Below are 16145 nucleotides of genomic sequence, written 5' to 3'. Positions count from 1 at the left end.
TTCCTAGTCATTGTTATATGGTTACTAAAGGGGCAATTTGAGCCAGATAGCACATAGTCAAAATAAATGGGTAATGGGAAGATTTTAATGATTTTTAAAACCACAAAGTCTGTACTTTGAATTTTTGCCTTTCCAGCTAGAAATGTAATATCTGGCCTCATTACAGGTAGTCCACACTTACTGACTGCAATTGGGACCGGCAACTCTGTCAGTAAGTGATGCATTTGTAAAGTGAAATGTCACATGACCACGCTGACTTACAATGTCAGTTCCAGCTGCAGTCATGAAGCGAATAACTGCGGGTCATTAAGGGTGACATCACATGACTGTGACTTATGACTTCCTACTGGCTTCCCCATTGACTTTGCCTGTTGGAAGCTGGCTATGAAGGTTGCAAATGGCAATCACATGGCTGTGGGAAGCTGTGACCATTGTAAATGCATGCCGGTTCCAGGTGCCCAAACTGCAATCACGTGACCACAGGGATGCTGCGATTGCCGCAACTTCAAGGACTGGTCATAAGTCTCCTTTTTCAGCACCGTCATAACTTCGAACAGTTGCTGAACGAACGATCAGTAAGCGAGGACTATCTATATACATTTGTTGATATCTTCCAATTGTTACGGACATAGAGCAGATATAAAAGAGCGTTGGTAACTGTGGTTCAAACTCAGCTAATGTAATCTGTAAAGATTTCAGCTGGTTTGTAAATATTTCTTCCTTAAATTATGTCAAGATGGCAAACATACTTTTTTTTCTTTATTATACCAAGCTGAAAATGGTTTCCTATTAATTAATCCAGTTCTTTTGAACCCATGAGCACATTTGGAATTTTAAGAATATGTTATTGCCAATTTCCCACAACAGTTGCCATTGTAAGTATGGCAAGGAACAAAACACCATGCTAGGTATCCTGTGCTTCCAACTTCCCTGTGTCTTTTTTCACCCCATCCAATTCTAAATAAAGAATTTGGTAGGCATTCTATGGGGTGGACAGATCTTGTTTTGCTTCTCCAACATTTTCTTTTAGTTTTTTAGTTAGGACACTTTTGAAGCGTACTTGATCATGATTCATATTACCACCATAAATTGATACATAAACAAATGTTGGCAAACATATTAAAATATTTTCTTACCTAATTTTGCTGAAACAGGAATTCGATTCTTGTGCAGTATTAGGCGATTTTTATATGCTTTCTCAAAGGGCAAGTCACATTTTATTTGGCGCCTGAAATTTTCTCTTAGAATTGAACGAATCACTTTCACTATATTGGTCTTGCTTTCGCAGTCACTGTAGTGGGGGGGAAACAGTGATTAAGTCAATGCAAAACCTGATTTGAAATTGTCTTTTCAATTTAAAATATTAAGTGGCTAAACAATTAGCTATCAAGGCCTAGTTCTTCTTTCTCTTTGTACATAATGATTCTTTTCCTGCCCAGAGCAACATTTCAGTTCTAGGAAGCAAAACTGGGCATTTGGCCACCGGCCACTGGTTAGCCTTTTGCATATCTCCCAAAGTAGCTCTTCTGTTTGGTTCACTTTTGAGAACTCTCTGAATAGCATAAGAATCTTTCTTCTGATTTTGACCAAACGGGAGATGTATACGGGATTCCTACATTAATAAATAAATAGTACAATTTTTACACAGATTACTTTAAATAATATCATAAATTAATATTAATAAAGACGAGAGGAAAGTAGAAGTAATCCACTTAGAAAAAAATAATTATTTCAGTTTTGGTTCTACCTGCTGCACAGCTGGAAGGTTGTTTCAGGTCTTCCTTCTAATTCTGACTTTGTATGAATCAGTTCCCAAATACTGCTGTTTTCTGTTCCTGTTGGTAGAAAGAAACTTGATTACAAATATTTCACAATACCTACAAATCTCTAGCCAAACAATTTCACTATGAGAATTTAATGAGGGCTTCAAGTTCATCCAAGAGATAGCATCAGTGGCTTTTTCTTGCAACAAGCCTGTTGCTGCAATTAATGTTTTATTTTAGAAATCTTTCTCTGCACCGCTGTTTTCCAAAATTCAAAGAGTAAATAAAACTGGTATATGGCTTTTCTACTAAATATAAGAAATGCAGATGTTTTGAAGCTCTAATGCAAGGAATATCTTTACAGAACTTTTGTTCTCTCATTCATGAATCAAATTTTATTATACAAGTGAAAGTTACTGTACAGGTGATCATCCCTTAATGACAGTAATTGGAAACGGAATTTCCATTGCTAAATGATGCAGTCGTAAAGTATGATATCACATGACCACAATGTTTAGTGACAGCAATCCCGGCAGTCCCTGTTGCCATCATTAAGCGAGGACCTCATGATTGTGATTTGCGACGTCCTGCTGGCTTCCAACAAGCAAAGTCAGTGATGAAGCCAGCAGGAAGGCGCGAATCCACAAGCAGGCTGGTAGGCAGGTGAGTGCTACAGAGTGCGACTAGGCGGGTGGGTGGCTCCCACGGCACCAGCATAACCAGGTGGGGGTGCAACGTAGTGCAGAGGGCATGCAGGTGGCTGCTGTGGCATGAGCGTGGCCAGGCAGGGGGTGCTGTAGAGTGTGGGAGGGTGCACAGGTGGCTGCTGTGGTGGGAGTGCAGCCAGTCATTGGGGTGCTGCGGAGTGCAGGAGGGCATGTAGGTGGCTACTGGGGCATAGCACGAGCTTGGCCAGGCAGGGGGTGGGTGCTGCAGCCCAGCGCGAGCTTGGGCAGGTGTGCTCTATGGAGTATGGGTGGGGGGTGATGTGGGATCCTCAGGAGAAAAAGTAAACCCATTGACTTTGCTTGTGGGAAGCTAGCAGGGAAGGTTGCAAATGATGATCACATGACTGCAGGATGCTGCAGCCATTGTAAGTGCGAGCCGGTTGCCAAGTACCCGGATTGCAATCACATGACTGCAAGGTGCTGGGATGGCCAGAACTTTGAGGACCGATCGTAACATCAAACAGTCGCTGAATGAGTGGTTGTTAACTGAGGACTACCTGTATCTTAAATTTAGAAGCATTAAACATTTGAGCCTACATGCAGTGAACCCAATTTCTTTAAAGCACTGGATTTTGTGGCATTTATGATTCATTACTTCTGTGACTAATTCTGTATTGTCTAATTTATAATTTAGCTGGTCAAAGAAAGGCAGGAATGAAAAATATTTTATACATGCGTTAGCATTTCAATAGCTATAATTATTTGATATTAGAAATAATTTCTAATTCAAAGCATTGTTTGATACTGTTTTAGGAAGATCTTTTCACCAACCATTGTTTTGTCTACCTGTACTGGAGATTCACACAAATCCATTTAGTTATCAATCAGAAGAAACAAGGAAGGTTGTTATTTAGGAGAAAGAAAACTTTCCAGTAAAGGAAAGCAGTCCTTTCCTATCCTTGCCACCTTTTTGGAACTCTGATCCAGATTCTTTTTTGTTGACAGGCACATTCCTTGAGCAGAATTCTGCTCACAAGACTCATGTGGGCAAAAATTAGGAAGCAATGGATCTTAGCCAATCGCTTCCTTTCTCCCTCTGCAGCCTCCACTGCTGCCTTCTTAGGTGTTTCCAAAAATCACCAACCCTTGCCACTGCAGAAGCGTGGGAAATTAGCAGGAAGAGAGGGAATCAGCAAAGGTTGCCCCTTCTGTCCAATTTGCCAGAAACACTCCATCACTGGATCAGAAGCATCTTTCAGAGGAAAAAGCTTTTATATCAGTGGAGGAAGATCCCACCGAATAGGCTTACTGCCTAATGTACAAAAGTGTTAAAATTGCTTTAAGCTACAGTGAATTCTTTCAGATTTGGCATTTAATACTATATTCCAATGTTGTGGTGAATGGCCTGCTTAATTATATACAATGAACTTTTCATCCGTGCAATATTTATTTATGAAGGATGCAATGAAAACATTGACAAAATGAATATATTCATGGTTGACAAACTTTCAAAACAAACAGAACAGAGATTGTTTAAGAATGTATAGATTTGGTAAAATCAAGTCACCTGCTGTATTACCCAGTCGAACCTGAAGAGCAGATAAAGGAATCAGCCAACGAAATTTAAACAAATCCAAATCATTGTGATTATTACGGACATTACCTGCCTTTTTTAAAAAAAGAAAAGACAATTAAAATTGCTATCCTAAAAACTGCTTGTTTTTGTTCAGTCTAAGAATTTTGCCTGCCACTGCTACTTTTTAAAAATGATCAAAACTAAACATTTTAAAACATTAAACAATTTTACACTATACAGAAAATTTCAAAATCCCAGCTTTCTTCTGCTGCTTTTCTATAATGCATGGTTTCACTTATCCTTGAATGTGAACTCCCCATAATATAGGATGGGAGCTTGCCTGATTTATGCTATCCAATTACTAAGAGCACAGTTTACGTGTGTTCATGCAAATTGTTTCATATTCAGCTGGGATAATCAGTTTAAATCTGGAAAATGTCTCGGGTTTCTAAAGATACACACGTGATTCCTTTATTTTTAGCAAATTATTTCTTTTGATTATTGATGTCTAGAGTACTTAAATCCCCCAAATGCATGCTCTTTATGTTCAGTAACTGTACATTCCAATTGTATACTTATATACCAGTACTAATTATGTACTAGTGATCTAAATACTTACCAGTTTCTTTTTCAGTTTGCAGCTCTCTTTATATACTAGGATGACTGCCCTTTTAAAAACTGAGAAAGAGAAGATAACAGCCTTTATTGATTCTGCCTCCTAATGTATATCATCATACTTTTTCAGTATGTGCTAAATTGCTTTTTAAAATTCAACAGCAATTGGACGCTCTGCATCGCAAATGCCACTTTGACCAGTAGTCCACTGTTTGTGCAAGGGCTTGGGCCATATTCCTGAACCTGCAATAGTTACATTCTTCTTACTGAGAGTCTTATCACATACTCTCAAGCTGCATGTCAAAGCTGGATACAAACTATGAATGGAATTGTGCAAAATGCAGCACAGATTAAGATAAAACATTAAAATCAGTTGTAACACTAAGAAATATGTATGTATGAGAAACATGGGGGTTTTTTTCTGTGATAGTAAAAACAAAGTGAGATAAAATACAAACATCCTTGTTTAAATACACATCAATAATTTTGCCATATGTATAACAACTATCTGCTCTATAACAGTATATAAGTGTTGTTTATATTATACTGACATAGCTTACAAACAAGAGAGTCAGGCAGTATAGAAATTAACATGCTTCTCGTGGATCATAAAATTCAGTTGCGCAAGACCAACTGAGGCTTAAAGGCTGCTTAGAAAAGCTACATGATGGTCGTTCTAATGTTTGGAATCTGCTTTCCACATGAACTTGCTAAAAGCATCCATGCTGGCACTTTGCGAATGTTATAGTTTATGAGTAGTCATTATAAAGCAGCATGGCAAAGTACTGCTAAATAGTGACAGGAGAAGAAATGCACAGATCATCAGGTAATGAAAAGGACTGTTTCACTCAGCAGAAATGTCAGTTGATTTTCACTCTTACTCCTGTTTCTTCTTCTTCTTTTTTTGGAATCACTATTCGATTTTTAAGATAAAGATAGAAAGATGAAGATAAAGATAGAAGATAAATATAAGAAAGATTTTTAAGGTAAGATAATGATAAAGAGAGTTTTAGACTTAAGTTTTAGATAGACTTTATCTTACATCTATTTTAGACTTATAGAAAGATTTTTAAGATTAAGATAGAAAGTAGGGAAGAGAAAAAGGTAAAGAATGAAAAAAAAAGTCAAAAGTGCAGAAAGAAAAATACAAAAGAGAAATTACTTCTGACTTTATTTTACAAATTTCTTTTCCTCTTGTTTCTTTTTCACTCTTAATGGTATGAAGTATTAGTCTGTAGTGGCCTAAGGAAATATTGGGAAATATCATTCTAAAAGGGTCTGGGTGTCCTGAAACAGCCACAGAAGGACTAAACTAAAGTGGAAAGCCAGTTTGGTGTGATTGTTCAGGTGCTGGATTAGAAAGAGGGAGACCATGAGTTCTGGTCCTCCCTTAGCCATGAAAGCCAGCTGGGTGACTTTGGGCCAGTAACTCTCTCTCAGCCCAACCCACCTTCAAGGTGAGAAGAGGGTTTCTCATCTTCAAAGTTTAAGGGCACCAAGCCTACCTCCCAAGTGCTAACTGACCATGGTGATTAAATCATGCCCACTGCTGCCTTTCTGGCCAGTGGGAAAAAGTTAATGATATTATGAATCCTTATGGGTACTTTCTTAAAACAAGGTCTCATGGGATACTAGACCAGGCACTGGACCAGGGCTAAGCATTCTCCAAATGATGATGCTTTAATTCTCTGGTGTGATCATGTGCTGCCAGAATCACCAGCACAAATCTCAGTAGGTTAGTGACTGGCTGTGCTAAGCCTAAAGTGGGCATAGATCCTAGGACAATTTCAGTTTCTGATTTTTATGTTTTTTTGTTTCATTTTAAATAAAATTGGTATTGATCACTCACCAAACACTGTGAGCTCCAGCTCTTTTCTTGTTTTGCCTAACAACATGAATGGATTCAGCCATGAAACTGTAGAGTGCAAAAGAAGTTCTCCCATGGAAAGTTCCGTGACCTATATCCACAATAAAAAAGAAGGAAGACTGAAGACAATTCCCTCAATAGAAGGCAATCAACATTATACTAAAAGTTCACTTCAAAATACCCATTAAAAAGAGGTGAAGAGAACTTCACAGTTCCAATGGTTTCAAAAAATGTCAGCAGTTAATGTGAAAGACTTTATAGTGCAGGTATCTCAAGATAAATACATACTTACTTGTAAGGCAGCAAACTTTGAAGAGGCATTCTTTTTAACATGTCTTAGACTCCATGACTCCACTGAAATCCTATGGAGTTCAGTGAGATTTACTTCTAGTAATATATGTACTTCTATATGTATGGACAGGACTACAATTTAAAGAGAACTTGCCTTCAAAACAAGTGATGGGTGGCCTACACCTCATAAGCATTGTTTAAAAGCTAAAATATATTAATGGCACCTGTGTAATGTAGATTACATGATAAGACAAGGTAACAATGGACATTAATAAGGCAGTGATCAGCAACCGAAACTATTTAAGAAGTTGCTGGTTTCTTTTTCCTGTTGAGGGTTCTAAAGTAAAGGTAAAAATGTCCTCAAATCAAGCTTGACTCTGGATAACCACACACATTTCTTTACAAAAGAAATTGTTTTGAACTTCTCAAGCTAAACTGAGAAAAAGATTCTAATAGCTGTCTAAATCCATGTTCAGAAATCCAGAACTAAGGCCACTGTTGGACTGATTTGTCTGAATAAAACATTAAAATAAAATCCAAGCTTCCTTACCTCTTTCTCAGTTCCACTCTGGTCTGCAACTAGCTGGTCAAACACTGCACCATAATCCTCATAAATCTTTTGCATTTCATTGATGTGACTGGCCACCTTCTCCATTGCCTTCAGCGCTTCTGCAATTTTTAAGACAAGATTGTGATTTAACAGCTAAGAGTCACTTGCATCTAATTTACTTGCCTTAAGGTCTCAGACCAATGAGATACAGATGTTACATTATGTCTTGCCCTTGTGTATGGGGTTTTATATGATTCCACCCCCCTTCTTGGCAGGGAGGGAAATTTTTCTATTTTTTTCACAAAATCCTGTGTGGTATTTTTGATTACATTGACCACCAGGAAACACCACATTAACAGTTTTACCTTTATTGGGAATTGTCAGACATGGGTAGCCAGGTGTTATTCTATGGAGTTTAACCCTTCTACTAGGAAATGAACTCAGGGACCTTCACACTTGGATGATTATATACAGTGCATTAGCATTAGGAGATACCAGGTCCTGGCAGTCAGCAGTTTGCAAGAAGGGATATATATAAACGATCAGCTTCCTTTAAGGTCTCAGAGCACACAGGATATACACTGTGTAAAAAAAGAGAAATTCTACTCTCCCAACCACCCCCTTGCAAGGATGGTCGTGGTGGGAGTCACATAAAGCCCATGCATGGGGGCATGACATATTGTAACATCCGAATCTCTCTGCTCTGAGACCTTAAAGGAAGGTGGGCTATATATACTATCCTGACAGCTTCCATATATCCCTTCCTGCAAACTGCTGAGCACCACCACCCAGATAGCTTCTAAAGCTAATCCATTGTATATAATCATCCAAGTATGAAGGTCCATGAGTTCAATTCCTAGTAGAAGGTTTGAACCCCACAGAGTAACATCTGGCTACTCATGCCTGAGAAGTCCAATTAAGGATGAAACCAGTAATGTGGTGCCAAGGTGTCTAATTACTTAAAACCTAGGAATTTACCAGCAGAAACAAAATGCTGCTGACAATATCCAGAACAGAGAAATCTACCCCTGGTATTTCACAACTCATGGGGAAGTTCATTCATGATGGCTGGGTTCATGAATCATCATAAGCCATGGTTGGTTTCAATAAGAAGGGATAACATATAGTGAAAGGCTATAGTTCCCTAGACCACAATCTGCAGCTATCTCAAGATCAGTGGCAAATTATTTTGGATCTATTTATTTTCTTTTTATTTAAGATTATTGCATATTGTAATTTTAATTTATTTTAATTGTTCTGTAAACCACCCAGAGCCATTTCAACAAGATGGGCAGTGACAAATTTGATATGTAAATAAACATAAAATAAAAAATTATGGCAAATTGCAATTATGCAATTTTTGGCGGGGGGTAAAAAGGCTAATCTATGGTGGAAATGGATGTACTAAGCTTCTCTATGGACAAAGCTCACCCACTTCCACCCTTGAACAGGAACAAAATGGGCTGAAACTTTTAACTCATGTTCCCCTGTGATGTCTCTGAGAAAATTCACTCAAGAGTTTCCCTGATCAGAACATATATTTTTAAAATAATAGAACTGTGGCCTCTTGATAAAAGGATTGTCCTTTGGTTCTAACCATTGTTTGTTGAATAAGCCATAACTGATTATAGCATATGATGGCTAAATCATCAATCTATGGCTTAATGACTAGTTTCACCATAATGCCTGGTGAGAAGTTTCACAATCATAATGACTGATTTCACTCATTGGACTAAGCCAAAACCGAAAAATGTTTCTGCTTATTGTGCTGTGTGATCCACGTCAGTAGCTAGAATGTGATGTCACAATAAGTCGTTGCTAAGTTGCCTTGACTGGGAAAACCCTAGTCTCCCATTTGGTATGCAGCCTACCTCTCTCTGGAATGGATGTAAAGAGACTGACAGTGGCTTTTTTTAAAAAAACAACCATGACTGCACTTATGTACAGTTTACTAAAATAATTCCATTTATAAGCCATGGTCTGAATCCAGCTCATTTCAAACAAATCTTAATTAAGCACTTGGATGATGCAACAAGCTGCTGTCAGTGTAAAACAGAAGCAACCTGTAGGGGAGACCCAACGCACAAGACCCAAAGGAACCAAGTCTCTTAGTTTAATGCGAAGCTCAAATACAGTCACTGAGAAAACTGCATAATAAATTCTCCTTCGCACAACTCAGTGCTAAATCCATTTGACAGTTTTCAAATGCTAATTTAAAGGCAAGCCATTCTGGGGAGTACCTGTGAGGTGGTAATGCTCCTCGCTTTCTACGTCAGTCAGTGATACCAGTTCTTTCAGGAGCAAAGGGTATTTCAGCACCCTCTGAACAGGCTTGATAAGAAAGGACTCTAGGGTGGAAGAATGCTGTTTAGTGGGGTTGTGTGCATCCAGAAAAGCCTTGAAGGCGTTATCAGTTTTGGCTAAAGGGAAAAAAAAAATGGAACAAAGCAGTTGTAGTTGATATTATTAATAATATGAAACTATCTTGCAATAGTTAAAGCTTAATTGCTCTTCATTCAAAAATATTCAGGCAATATAACAAAATAATGCCAAGGATGTTAATATAATCCTAAAATTCAGTAAAACCAAACAATTCAAATTAATTGTTCTTAAAAGATGAACTATCCAGCTAAAATAACAAGACAAATAACATTAATTTAGCACCGAAAAATATTAAAGTTGTCATTGGTCAGAATAGCTTCTCGAAATGAACAGGATTAATCAAAAACTCCCTCATGTGTCATAGTTTAATGAATGATCTAATTATCACTGTAATATATTTTGATTATTTATATTGACAGCATCTCATTTCTGGCAGATTAAAGAACATTTAGTTCTGAGGTATCCAATATGGTATTTGCAGATACCACTGTGCACATTTTTTTTTATACTCTCCAAGTTCCTCACTCCATGTGACTTTTTATATTAAAAAAAAACACTTTAATCAAGAAAGGAGAAACATTAAAAATCAGTGCCAGAATCCAGTATCATTTCCAGGAATGTTCCTGAGCTCTCCAAAGGCCGACAAGAATTCCAAGAAACTAAAAATCATAGCTGGCTCCATCCCAGGAGTTTGGACTCCCACCACCCAGAAACTAGAGAAAAATGAGGAGGGACAGTAGAGTGCGTTTTGCTGGACTGGAGCTGGGGGTGGTGGGAATTAGGAAACAGTGGTCAATCAGTGCATGTTCCCCAAGGTGAAAATGGTGGAATTTCAGCCCCAAAAGGTCGGAGATACCTGCTTTAGTTAACTAGTCATGGAGGATGGATTCCATACTATTGAAAACTAATGAAGTCATACTACCTCAGCAAAGCCAATCCATAAAGACCTCCAATGATGCCTGTCAGGCTATTTCATATAACTTTTTTTTTTCAAAAAAATAAATTGCTAAATAAAAAGTGAACTGGCATGCTATGAAGTTCTAGCCCCAACCATTTCTATTCTTCCAAAGATCTTAGTGACTTAATTAGAGGATATCATTAATGCAACCTAGGCTGTTGATCTGATTTGATAAAGAAAAGCCTGAAATAATACAGAATAAAAGTTAATAAGTAATGGTGGAAGTGTCCTCCACATTTTGTCTTCAGGAAAAACGGGTGTTTCCTGAATAGTTTCCCCCCACGGCCACTATCCTGTGAGATCACATGCTTTCACAACTCCACATATGTCCATCAACCCACACAATATTTACAGTACTGTGTATCTTTGTTATTCTACTTATGTTAATATTTGCATTAGACAGTAGAAAATACACACTCATAACAATACTACCTCATTGTTACACTAGGATTATTGGGAACTGTTGTATTTATATTGTTAATCCAACACCATAAATGCAAATTACTACTTTATTATTATGTGCAGTACATTTATTGCTCCCTTTCCATTCTAAAACTCAAGACAGTCTCTGCATTGTCCCCTTCTAGGCACTGACCAGATCGAGATCTGCTTAGCTTCGACAACGATGCTGTGTAGCACATGCTTTTACAGCATTGTTGGCCATGATGGATTTTCATTGGACATACCAAATGCCAAGCAGCAATTTAAAGTGTTAAAATTACTTGTTATTTCACTAAATATACAGGAGCAGACCAGAAAATTTAGTTTGTAATTTTCCATTTCAATCTGTAATTATCCTTCTGCAGAACAGCCTGCTATCTTCCACCACAACTGTTCTCCAGAAGAAATGTTGGTTTAAAGAGAAAGCTGGGGTTGCTGTGGATATGGCTCTATTAGCTGTTTCAGCAGGATGATGTAACATGGATATATACAGGTATTATGTATACACACACATGCGTATACATGCCTACCTTTCTAATAAAAATACATTACACAAGGCCAGTTACATTAATTAAAAACATAATTATCAGTCATATATAAAAGTTATACATTATCGTTTACAAATACAAATACAAAAATGTCAGCAATTGGTTCCAGAACATGTCACTCATCAATGAAGAACTTCTCTAATCACATAGAATATTCTCTCCCATTCTTGCAGGGGGAACACATTACGGAAACTACTTACATGCATGTTTATTCACAACGGGTTTGGCAAAGTAATTTTTTCCTCAAGGTTCCATTTAACACATATTTAAGTTTTCTCTTTTTTTTTTTAAAGCCTGTTTCTATGACAGCAGCGGATCTGCTCTATTTCAAAATAAATAAATAAACGTACCCAAAAGGCCCCCACCAAGAGCACTCCCATAAGAAGACAGACAAAGATAGGCAGTCCTAAGTAGAAGTGCTTTGCTTAGAAGTGTCAAAAATAGATGCACTTTTCAAACCCTTTAGCATCATGAGACCAATTGCAAAATTTAAGAAAAGTCCTTTTTTAATACGGTCATCTTGAAAAACAATTGTTTTATTTTGCTTCGTTTTTATCATATGCTTAGTTTACCTTATGGAGACAATTACCTCTTTCAAGAACTTTCTGGACTTTGATGTGGTTTGCACAGAACCCACTATATAATTTGAAGTGATCAGCATAATAGAGGAAAGAGCCTCCCAAAGAGAAGAGCAGTTTCTGAAACGAAGGTGAGACATTTATTTTAGGGATGCATATTTTGCTGTTAAGGAAAGACTAATAGTATTCTTCAAAGAGTCATTCATTCATGTAGTCATTCATTCATTTCACAATACTAAATTCTCAATGTGCAGAATAATCATGACAAACAATCCAAGAAACCATTCAGAACCAAGGGAGAGTACAATAAGAAAAAACTAAAGGCCCATTATGATTCTGTGTAGTTTTCCTCTATTTTATACTTTACTTCCAGCTTTGCCCTGCTTTGCATTCCTGAAGTTTTTCTTAAAGATTTTTGTAATCATGATTGACTGTAACTTGAGTTATTATATAATTGCACGTATTAGCTGTTGCCTATTTATGAATATGAATATATCTTGCCTTTCTAGTGGTTTCAAACTGGTGATACGTAACAAACACAAATCAACAGAACAAATTAGATAATGAATATAAGATTTGCATGAACTAAAGCAAACAAATGTGATGGAAAGAGATTCACTGGGAGCATGAATCATTTCAATTATGCCTCTTCTGTGATGAGAATTTCTTTTCTTGAATGCAATTTTTGTTTGCTACAGGTGTTTAATTCATTTCTAAAATTGGATTAAGAAGAAGCTATGAAAGCATATGGCACAACTTGTCATACTCAGGAAAAAAAACTGATGTGAAACTGAATGCATTAAATAATTGATAGAGAATATTCTGAATAGTTATTTTACTATTCTAGAGTCTCTTACAATTCATGCTTTTGAAAATTAATTATACAACCCTTGTGATGCATGCAACAGTGAGAGAGAACAATAGGAATAACAGAAAATTAACTTTATCCCGCAGGAAAGTTTAGTAAGAGGCAACAAATTTAAAATAGTTTATCAGTCAAGGTTCAGATATCTAATAAATAGTAGACACCACAGTGCTAGCAGAACAAAGTAAAATAACTTAGTAAAATTAAAATTGTTAGGATCTATCCAGAAGACCCTAACAGTTTAGGTTTGACGTGCAGTGTGCATATGCACTCTCATTCAGGGATCTGAAAGTAATTAGGGACCTCCATAATAAACTATAGGTAGTCCTGGTTTAGTGATCAGAATTGGGACTGGCAACCTGGTTGTTAAGTGAAGCAGTCACTAAGTGAAACTGCAACTGTGCTTATGACCTTACTTCCGCTTTCCTTTGCTTTACAGACCTGTAAAGGTTGTAGTCGTAGTTACTTTTTCATCACCTTCGTAACGGCAAATGTTTGCTAAACGAGGCAGTCATTAAACGAGGACTACCTGTACAGGTAACTTTCAAGAATGATATGATGGGCTAATTGATATAATTTTCCTACAGGCTAGATTCTTTTATATCTTAGTTCTGCAGAGAGATGGAATAATAACCAAAAACGCTATGAGCTACATCATGACCTATGATCCTTTCCAAAAACTGTGAAAAGAGACAATGGGAGAATTAGAGAAGGGATTCTAAGGTTAACTGTGATAATTTGAAAGTTTGTGCATGAGGAAATAGTTTTCAAATACTGCAAGCAACTTAAGTCTTTAATCAATTGATTGATTATGCGATAGCAAGTTGTTTTCAACTCCTAGAGACCACATAGATTTTTCTCCATACACCAGAATAAATCAGGAAACTAACTACATTGTAAGAGATAAGTTTCCATATGCCCAATCAACATTCTAGTCACTCTATTTTGAGCCAATTCTTCAAATACTGTAAAAACATTTTGCAGTAGTTCAAAACATATACAGTATGCTTATTGAACTGCATCTGTCCAAGAAGGTCTGTCATTGGGAGAGCAGCCAAAGTTGGTAGAAAGTTCTACAGGTCAGCAAAGGCACTTGAGCTACCAATGAACTCAATAAGTCAGAATATAAGCAAAAATGAACAACAGCTGGGGGTTTTTTTGCACCGCAGACTTTAAGCTTCCTTGATTCTCCTTCACCGCTTTTCTATTTTCCCAGAAAAGATGTAGGGAAGCTTCTGTGAAATGTGAGGGGCTTTTAGGGACAAAAGTCTCTAAAATATTAGAGACAAACACAGGGATTTGCTTATTTGATATAAACTCCCTCTCACTCACATTGCTAGAGTAATTCTACAAACTAATTAACTGAGCACTTGCTTCTGAGATTCTCAAACTGTTTACCTGACCTCAGCATGGCCCTGGAAAAGGTATCTTAAAATTTCTTCTGTTTGGGAAAAAAATCTTCCTATATATAGTAAGTGGGCTTTAGTTTTTATGCATAAAAAATTCTAACTAGAGAAAACAGAGGAAAAATAAAGGGAATTAGAGGGAATAATTGCTATCATCATATTCCAAAATGTAATATTTTGTATTTACCCGAAACTGAGAAGGGGTTTCAAGTGTGTTAAAATCACAGCAGGAGGAAATTCCATCTTCAAGCGTCTCTAAAAATACCTTCTGAAAATCCAGCATCTCTGGCAAGCTGCCAAATAAAGACTCCATCTATATGGAAGTGGGGAAAAAAATAAACATAGATAAGTTTTTACTGCTTTGCAGTAAGGCTGCCTAAGAAAAGAAGACCTACTGTTTAATTGTGTTACTCGAGATAAACAAAGTGATACATCATATTAATAAATGCAGAGGAACAAGAGGATTTCTGAAACAAAAGACTTCTTAGAAACATTTCTGTTAGGGAGGAGGATCAACTTTTATCATCAAGACATAACTAATGCAGCAAACAGAAGAAAGGAGGTGCTTTTAAAATGTCTGATACAGTTGAAATGCTCATACCCTGGATAAGATTAAAAGCAGTTAAAACAACCATTGAAATCTCTCACCTCGTCTTGAGTAAGGAAAGTCTCGCTCTGAAGAGGTTCCAAATATAATTGAAAGAGGCAGTTCAGATCCTAGGAGGACAGAAAATATGATATACTATCACTGAAAGTATTTTTTTAAAAAAACCTCTTCTTAACATGCATGTGAGGGTAAGAGGTAATTGTGATAAGAAAATGCTTTTTATTTACATTTCACCGTAACACTTCTAGAACAAAAAAAAAGATTTATTTATTCCTTAATTATTATATGCCACTCTAATTGTCAAAACAATGAGCATACTATAAAAAAAAGTCTTACTATAATATACTTTAGTCCTCTAAAAGTATGCAATCGTCTGTGTGTGTATGTGTGATATTAAACAGCACTCCCAGAGGGGAGATCTCTTAGAAATAATTAGCAAAAGGGGCCAAAGCCAAGAATATGGCTGGACCAGGTCTGGTGATTTGTTCTCTATGTTCATTATGCTACACCATCTCTCCTCAATCCCTCCCTCAAATCTTGTTTGTAGTTTAATTCAGGCTTCCCCAATTTGGTGCCCTCCAGATATGTAGGACTATAACTCCCATCATCCCTAAGCAATACTTTGAGGAAGGACTGTATAACATTATGGAAATGCATCTAAGTAACCTAATCTTATCTCAAAACGCTGGTGATATACAGAACCTGATCACAAAAATAATGAAGGAAGAATGAGAGAGACAAATGAACAATAAAGCATGCCTAATACCTTTACATAAGATTCCTCTGTGTCCACAAGTTCTTGGATGACTTTCCGGAGTCTGTCTGCATCTGTAAGTTGTCTTGCCAATGGCTTTAGAGGGGGAACATCTTTTAATCCTTCCATCCCACTCACCTGAGCTTCATGGAAATGTGGACACAATGCTGCAATTTCCGTAGTGCTCTGCAGGTTGAAAAGAGCAGAGACAAAGTTTATTATATTTTTCTTACAATTACACATTGACTCCTCTATGATGATTCAGTCATGGACAGT

At 37.0% G+C, this 16145-nt stretch overlaps 1 protein-coding gene across 2 annotated transcripts in view; it reads right to left on the bottom strand.

The window, feature by feature from the left end:
* TIAM2 (TIAM Rac1 associated GEF 2) overlaps positions 1-16145 on the bottom strand; it is a 164067-nt gene that overhangs the window by 3460 nt on the left and 144462 nt on the right. For both annotated transcript variants that reach the window (XM_088142292.1, XM_088142299.1), the window contains exons 16-26: positions 15882-16055; positions 15157-15225; positions 14696-14821; positions 12249-12357; positions 9571-9750; positions 7331-7449; positions 6472-6580; positions 4627-4685; positions 3999-4098; positions 1748-1835; positions 1137-1291 (exon numbers count right to left, since the gene is read on the bottom strand). In XM_088142292.1, the coding sequence (XP_087998418.1) occupies positions 1137-1291; positions 1748-1835; positions 3999-4098; positions 4627-4685; positions 6472-6580; positions 7331-7449; positions 9571-9750; positions 12249-12357; positions 14696-14821; positions 15157-15225; positions 15882-16055 (1288 nt within the window). The remainder of the gene's footprint in view (positions 1-1136; positions 1292-1747; positions 1836-3998; positions 4099-4626; positions 4686-6471; positions 6581-7330; positions 7450-9570; positions 9751-12248; positions 12358-14695; positions 14822-15156; positions 15226-15881; positions 16056-16145) is intronic.

Source organism: Python bivittatus, unplaced genomic scaffold (assembly GCF_059951505.1).
Source record: "Python bivittatus isolate LINGU-HERP-01145 unplaced genomic scaffold, Pbiv_v1 ctg000020_np1212, whole genome shotgun sequence".
Taxonomy (NCBI): Eukaryota; Metazoa; Chordata; class Lepidosauria; order Squamata; family Pythonidae; genus Python; species Python bivittatus.
This window is presented reverse-complemented; position numbering and strand designations above follow the sequence as displayed.